This window comes from Corvus brachyrhynchos, unplaced genomic scaffold (assembly GCF_000691975.1).
Source record: "Corvus brachyrhynchos isolate BGI_N302 unplaced genomic scaffold, ASM69197v1 scaffold114, whole genome shotgun sequence".
NCBI lineage: Eukaryota > Metazoa > Chordata > Aves > Passeriformes > Corvidae > Corvus > Corvus brachyrhynchos.
In genome coordinates, this window is record NW_008238337.1 from 3,998,213 (window position 1) to 4,006,602 (window position 8,390).

General features: G+C 44.5%; 1 protein-coding gene across 1 annotated transcript in view; it reads right to left on the minus strand.

Annotated features, from left to right (window-relative positions):
* Window positions 1-8,390, minus strand: part of HECTD4 (HECT domain E3 ubiquitin protein ligase 4) — a 63,574-nt gene that overhangs the window by 51,010 nt on the left and 4,174 nt on the right. Inside the window, 5 exon segments of the mRNA XM_008634185.2 lie at window positions 391-529; window positions 1,210-1,318; window positions 2,410-2,540; window positions 2,896-2,985; window positions 5,759-6,276. Of these exon segments, the coding sequence (XP_008632407.1) occupies window positions 391-529; window positions 1,210-1,318; window positions 2,410-2,540; window positions 2,896-2,985; window positions 5,759-6,021 (732 nt within the window). The 5' untranslated portion in view covers window positions 6,022-6,276.

Genomic DNA, 8,390 nt, shown 5'->3' on the forward strand with positions numbered 1-8,390 from the left:
TTCCCTGACATCCAACCTAAAGCTCCCTGACACAGCTCCAGCCGTTCCCTGGGTCCTGTCCCTGCTCCCAGAGATTGGAGCTGCCCCTCCTGAAGAAGTTGTGGATGAAGGCTCCCCTCAGCCTCCTTCAGGCTGAACAAGCTCTATCAGGACTCCATAACATAGAACAGAGTAATTATAGATAAATACATATGTATCTATAAAAGACACACTGAAACAGTAACATCTCTACCATAACTTACACATTCACCACACAATCACTTCAAGGCAGGGTTAGAAAAATGCAGTTTCACAAAGTAAGAAACTTCAAGGATAAAACTAATTAAAGCTAAAACATGTGTGATTCATTCAGCCTGTTTTGTTCCTGTCCCAGAACCCTGGCCCCTTTACCTGCAGGGTATGTTGATCCACGAGCTGGAACAGGTAGTGAGGTTTGCTATCAAAGGACACGGGCCGATGGAGGAGTTTGCCGTTGCCAAAAGCCACCCAGCCCGTCTCCAGCTCCTCATTCCGGCAGTACACAAAACCCCTGGAAAAAACCCACCAGGATATTCAAACTCCTTCAACCCTGCCCCATTTCTTTGGGGTTTTTTCAAATAACAACTCGCAACCGCAGTGTTGAACTTTGACTGAACTTATATTCAAGTCAGCAATTTTTGTTGTGAAAGGCTTTAAGGGTAAAAAGCCTCGAGGCTTTCAAGCCACGAAGAAGCAAGGAGGTACAGTGAGTCACAGCTGCACTAATTACTTAACGAATGACATAATTAGCAAACAAACACTCACAAACTCAGCTATAAATAAAAAGTCATAGAACTGGTCTGCACTATATCCCTCTCAGCAAAGAATCAACCAACTTACTAAACATTAAAAAATAAAATTGAATCTAAAATTCTGCTACTGTGGAGGCTGAACTAATGGCCTCCAGAGGTCCCTTCCAACCTCAATTGCTCTTTAATTTTAGACAAAACACACTCAAGAAGAATTTCAGATGAGAAAACCAACACATTAAAATAGCATTTAATGAAAATTCACAATATCACAGAATCACAGACTGGTTTGGGCTGGGAGGGACCTTAGGGATCATCTCCTTCCAAACTCCACACAGCTCCAGTCTTGCTACTCCCAATATCTGAGAGAGGTTTTTCCCAAAACAGGACCTTTTGGGTTTAAGCAGCTCTGCAGAACAGCCAATACTGAAGTGTCCCTCACCTCAGAGTTCCATGCAATCCTGATCCCAGTTTGCTTATCCCTCTGCCCACGGAATTGGTCGTGTACAAGTAGAGCCCATCAGCTGCAAGGCACCGGCCTAGGTCTGCATCTGGAGCAGGAGCAAGGACAGACAGAGACCTCTGTAACATTCCAGCTGGGAATTCTCCCTGGGTGTTACACCCTATGGAAACCAGCACACGCTCATGGCAGGTGACTACCAACCCTTTTTTAACACTGAATTTATTATTTGGTCCTCTAAGAGCTGCTGTAACAGAGGCACAGCCCAAGAGACGCAGTGGTTTCTTCACATCTCCTTCAAGCCTTAGAGGCGCCCAGATGGTCTCAGTGTGAGAGGGAAGAAGAATCTAACACTGAGCCTTGATCGCATTTCTGCCAAACTCTGTGATTCTCCTAAAGCTTCTCAGCAGATCCTTCCACCTCTGAACACTTCAATTAAGCCAAAATGTATTTGAAACACAACAGTAATTATTAATAATCAAGATAGGACACACAAGTCCAGTCAATCTGTTGAAGTTCACAGGATCTGGACACTCAGCTGGGGAAGGAAAAAATCCACTCACTCTCTTGCCTAACCACCTAAAAAGAGATGTCTCCAATTCAGATTTTTAAATTCCTATGGACTGCATTAAATGTCATCAAAGCTTGAACTAATATTCCTAAAACCACGTGAACTCTTATTTATTGCAAAATAAGTAAGCAAACAAAGCAGTAAAAACTGAGAATGAATTCAGAGAAAGAAATACAAAAGAAAGCATTAAAAAAAGAACTTCAAAACCAACAGGGCAGAAACAAAAGCAGAGTAGGGAAGAAGGAAAAAAACCAATGAACTTGTACTTCTAAAAATAAACTTGCTGTGCCACTGATAGCTGGCTATTGAATACAGGGATACTGCATGGGGCAGTGATTATACTCACTGAGGGCCTAACGAGGGGATAATATCCAAACTCTGTCTGACCCCTCTGAAAAATTCCCACTGGAGTCAGGAAGGGTCACTGGATCAACTGCTTTGGATTGTTTCCTATAACCTCCCAGTTTAAACCAGCAGCTGCTCTTCAGCAACCAAAAAGCAACATTTTCTGAGCCCCAACACTAAAGCTTTACATTCATCTTTAAACAATTATCAGCACTAAAAGCATCCTGTCCTCCCCTGCTAACAGTGACAGGGATGAAATAATTCACCTTTATTTTCACTGCTGGCACCAGTGTTGGCATCAGGGGCAGGTAACATGTCCTCAAAGCCCCAGGACACGATGTGCTTCCCTCCAAGCAGGCAGGAGGGGGATCCAGGGCCTCCCTCCAAAAGCAACAACCTTTAAGCAGAAAATAAAATAAAATTCCATAAAGAATAGTGGTAGCAAAAATGAGCTAAATTAAAAGTTAAGACAAAGCCATATTTGAAGTAATTATTCTGTCAGAGTTCATAAGCCACTTAAAGGAATCACCAGTACTTAATGAAAAAAGAAAAACGTAACACCCAAATCCCAATCAATGCTTTTAGATTTGATTTTCTAATGTCTTCTGCACATGACTAAATCTCAGTCTTTCCTAAAGCTTCCAATAACTCTAAAGCCTTTTAATCACTTCTAAAGACATTTCTCCCTGCATGGACTTAACACATTTTCAGAGCTGCTGGAAAAGTTTGTAAGGAGAAAAATCACTACAAACCTGTAGAGAACATCAGCCACAGGCAGGGACCCCAGCTCAGTCTGTTTCTGTAATAGATGCACTGTATGAACAAAGGTTTTCAGCGACCCTCTAAAAGGACAAGAAAAACATGAATTAAAGATGTCTATTGAAGCCAGACTGAACACACACAACAGCAGCCATGGAGAACACCCAGAACCACAACAAGAGAACAGCCAAGATATGTCATCAGCTTCTTTTCTAATTGGCATCTCTTTCCTGGAGGATGTTCGTTCTTCGGGGAGGAAGGGGAAGGAGGAAGAGAGGGGGACAGAGAGGCAGAATGCTGGGGAACCTCTGGCCTAAATCCCACCACCCTTTTTTTGGAAGAGGCTGAAGCCCCAGGCAGGGAGGGAGAGCAGCAGCCACAGGCTGGGTCATCAACAACAGGTTCATAGAAGCAATCCAGGCACCTGGTAAAACATCTCAACACTGCTCCTGAGGCAGCTCTTTCAGGATGCCTCGGAGCTGATTAATCACATTTAGGTCTCCAGTGCAACCTGTGGATCTTACTGGGCTGAGCCCAAGTGTGAGCAAGGGCTGCTGCACTCCCACCTAGAGATGCCTCTCCTGACTCAAATAGGAAAGACCAGACTCATCCATTTCTTATCAAGATTCTGATTGTTTTTCACAGAATCATGGAATACCCCAGGTTGGAAGGGACCACAAGGATCATCATCCAACCCCTGGCCCTGCACAGACACCCCAACAATCCCACCCTGGGCATCCCTGGCAGCGCTGTCCCAACGCTCCTGGAGCTCTGGCAGCCTCTGGGCCGTGCCCATTCCCTGGGGAGCCTGGGCAGTGCCCAGCACCCTCTGGGGGAGAACCTTTTCCTGAGATCCAACCTAACCCTGCCCTGACACAGCTCCAGCCATTCCCTGTGTCCTGTCCCTGCTCCCAGAGATCCGAGCTGCCCCTCCTGAGGAAGTTGTGGATTGAGATGAGGTGTCCCCTCACAACCCCAAATTTGGAAGATCCAGACATCTTCCAAAATCTGTATTTTACAATTTCTGTTTTAAAAGTCAGAGCCATTTTCTGGAAGAGCTGGTAGCTTTATGCCCAGGCATTACAGCCCACCGAAGTAGGAGAATTTGGCTATGTCTTAGGTCAGTTATGAACTGATTTCTTCACAAAACAGAGTGATCAGCTGCAGAGATCCTTGCCCTGCACTCTGCTGAATCCAACCTTTTGCTGTCACATGTGGTCAGTCAGCTCCCAAACTTTCCTCCTCCACACCCCAATCCCTGTTTTCCCCAGTGACATCTTCAGCTCTTTCCTTCCACCGATAAACCTCAGCCTGGAGAAAATTGACACCAAACACATTAAAGCACCTCAATTAATTATTTAAAGCAATATTTACCCTGTTGCCTTATTTTTAGCAATAAGAAGCACCCAAGATTGCAACCAGGAATGTCAATAATGGTCTCATTTTGAAGGCTTTTTCTTCAACATATGACTTAGATATTTAAAGGAAAAGTGTGAGGCTTTCAGAGGTGAACAAAGCACAATGGGATATTTCAACTCTCTAAGCAATGCAAGACAGACTTGCAAAGAAAATAAAACATCGACCTGAAGTTCAAAAGCTCTACTTGAAATTTAGCTCGGCTGCAACAGAACATCCCATATTTCCTGCAAATTGACATCTAGGAAAAAAAGAAATGAGATTGTGTTTATCAAATCCAATTTCTCTGAGCTATGTTCAAGTACATTGCCTTTCAGATAAGGCAGTTGTCAGGACAGAATAATTTGCCACATACCATAAATTTCTCATTGACTTCATTAAAACAAGTGTGCTAGAAATTAAGTGGGTTTCATTTGAATAAATCTTTTCCTAAAGCAAATCGTGCCATATCCTGGGAACTCCCAACACCTTAAATCAGAGTTAAATGTCACAGACAAGGCTGCAACCTGAAGAAACATTGAAAGCAACATTTCTAAAAGGCTCCTTGTGACTTTCAAGCCACATCCATGGGGCTTTGCCAAGGATTTGTATTTCTTCCCCCTCTCCCCAAGCCCCATCCTCTACAAAAAGTAGGTTTTGTTTAAAAGCACTTTTGCCAAATCTGTCCTCAATCACCTGATGCCAAACCCATGCAGGACAAGGGTTGAACTCTTCACTGGCAACAAAATGAAAAAATACCTCCAGACATTTGAGAGACAACACTGAAATCAAATCTGAAAGGAATTGCCCTGAAACCTGGCAGTTCCACCTTCTCCAGCCAACTAAAGGTGCACAAAGGGGCAGGACAAAGGGAAAAAGAGACAACTTTTCTCCTTGATAAACACATTTGGAACCATTCCTAGAGCAGCTCACTGCAGTAGAAGCAGCAATATGCACACGAGGCATTGCTAACCCAGATCCTTCTGCTTTTGCATATGCTAAACACATGCAAAAAAGAAATGCTTAGCAGTTTCACCCTTTCCAACCCAATATTTAAATATCAGAAAGAGAAAGGCTGGTGCAAGCTAAAAATAAGTATCACCAGTGCAGTCACATCATTTTTTATTTGTTGCAATGGAAACAGACTACCAACATCAACCACAGCACTGCCCAGGGGTGCTGGAGTCACCATCCTGGAAGGGTTCAAAAACCACGGATGTGGAGTTTGGGCATATGGTTAATGGTGAATAATGGCTGGACTTTGCCAAAGTTCCTTAATTCTCTCTATTTTGCCAGTAAACTTTTGTGTACTTGTGACCTCTTGAGAACATCTGGTTGGGATTTCTCCTTATGCCAAACCAAAGGAACCCCAGTTTAACCTTTGAATTTAAGTATTCGAGGGCATTACGACCAGCCTCAACAATCCCACAATTCTCTGTTATTTCAGCACAGCTCCCTTACCTTGCACAAGCCAAGGCAACCAGGGCAGCAGCAGCATTTTCCTTCTGCTTGTAGGGGATGTGCTGGCCGGAGGGCGCCGTGTCCTCGAGCCAGGAGCAGAGCAGGGATTCAATCCCGTTGAGGCAGTCGGCTGGTTCCTTGGTCAGGCTCAGGGGCTGGCAGTCCCGAAGGCAATTCAGCAGCACCTCAGCAGTGATGTTACACAGGGAAGGGTCCGTTCTGCTCTGGGACTGGATCAGCGGGAACACCAGCAGCAGCCCCATGCGGGAGGTGAATGGAGCCTGCTCCGGCTGCTGTAACAACCCCTGGCGCTTGAGCAGGGCCAGGGCCTCCTCATCCCCGGAGCTCTCGCGGTCGTGCTGCTCCTCCAGGGCCAGCTGGCGCTGGGCGTTCCAGAGGCCGCGCAGGGCGTTGAGCCGGTATTCCAGGAGCCGCGCGTACGCATTGCTCTGGTTCCCGCACACGGAGCGCAAGCGCTCCGCCAGCTCCGTCGGGTTCTTGGTCTCGAAGGTCAGGATCTGGAAAGGGAAAAGTGGGTATTTATAGAGGTTTTAAGAGGGGAGGGGGGGGAAAAATCCCATATGGCTGTGGTGTGATTTTTTAGATCAGCTGTTCTCTATAACAGATGGAGGGATATTATTTTTAATTTCTGGGAATGAATAAAGCTACACTGGAGGCCAAAGAACAGGCAAGTGGTGTTGTGCCCATCTCGGGAGGAGGAGTGATGGCCATAAAGTAAAACACATGGAATTCCACCTCGGCATGAGGAAGAGCCTCTATCCATGGAGGATGGCAGAGCTCTGGGACAGCTGCCCAGGGAGGGTGTGGAGTTTCCCTCTCAGGACATGTCCCTGTGTCACCTGCTCCAGGTGACCCTGCCTTGGCAGAGGGCTGGACTGGGCGATGTCCAGAGATCCCTTCCCAGCCCACTATTGTGGGATTCTGCGAGCCTGTTATTGCTGAGTCAGCATCCTCATCGAACCCAGGCTTGGGGGTTGCTGAGGGGGCTTTTTAAACTTTCAATAAACAACAACAATAACACAGATTGCAAAGAAAAACACACACGCAAAAGAGTAGCTTGGAAAATAAACACTCCCCTCCTCTGGAGCTTTTTTCTGTAATCGAGGCAATTTTGCTAAAAACTTCAAAAGAACTGCGAGGTTGGAGGGTCCCAGGGGTTTAGAGCCCTTCTATGAAAACTAATAGGTCACTAATATTGTGTAATAAGAACGTGCTTGTTCTAGTTTTGGAGCTCTTCAAATAAACAAACAAACCAAGCAGTTCTCTCCAATTCACCAAGAGTTCTGTTACACTCTCTCCCTCCCTTGCTTTTTTCCCCTCCTCAATTTATCATCTTGCACTTAGCTACACCTTTCTCAAAATACTTCCAGTTGCTGCCATAGCTGAAAACCCTAAAAGTCTCCTCCTCATCATTTCAGACAGAAGAAAGAGGCTTTCTTGGCACTTCTAAATAAAACTGGAGACCAAGTTGGAGCAAGGGAAAACAAGTAAACCATGATATAAAACGCATTTATGGTTTAGTACCCAGCCTGGGACTGGAAAACTCAGAATTTTAAGTAATTTACAGACAACTTTTCTCCCTCCAGCAAACAACAACAGTGGAGATCAGCAAAGTCATTTAAGCTGTGCAGGCTCAAGGAAAGCCATGAGCCAAGCATTTTCTGATACTCTGGATCCAGTGTCCAAAGGGCTTCTGGCCACGTTCCAAAGTGCCTCATCTCATCCACCCTCAAATATAATCTTTGGCCCATCTTTATTCTGTTAAACTGTCCTTCTCTCATTTAATAAATAAATATAGATGTGGGAAGGGCAATGTGAGAGACAAAGCTGCCACAGGTAATGGCATCCAGGGTTGTTTGTTTTGTGGGGTTTTTTAATTGCAGGCAGGAGTCATAGAGATCATGAAATGAATGTTTCTGGCTAATTGCAGACTCCTGAACAGCTTGTTAAAATGCTGCAGGACAAATCACATCTGCCAGTGCCACACAGCCCCTGACTAAAGGCAGGGAAACAGCTTTGCAGTAGGACATTTACCACTAGAGCCAGGAAAAGTTGACTCAAAAGGAATTCACATCGTAATTACACTTGAATGGATGTTATATTGAGCTCCTCATACCTAATAAACCTCCTTTAATTAATTTCTCCAAGAGATTATGAATATTAATTCCTAAACCACATATTACACATTTAAAATAACCACCTCCTGTTAAGTTTTGTGTTCTGCTGTCTCAAAAATAAGTTTGTTTCCTGTTATAGATGGAATCACTTTCTACAACAGTTGGCTTTTGATTTTCTTGAACTAAACTGGATGGATTTTCCACTAAGTGACAACAAGCTGCAGAAATGGAGGAAAAAGAGAATTAATGTTTGCATTTTGAGAGTTAAATGCTGAAGAAAACAGGTCTGTGGTCTTTGTTAATAAAAAAGACACCACCACAAAAGACAAGCTGTGATGTACTTGGTGTTGCATGTCTTGCTCCTCAAATCCCACAGTTTAACAGGAAAGTGAATTTTTTTTTTGCCTTTGATATGGTTCTACAGCTCTGAGTCTGTCTTGTAGCATCAGGACGAGTCGGTGTCAAATATGTGCAGTTCTGCTGATGAAAAGCGT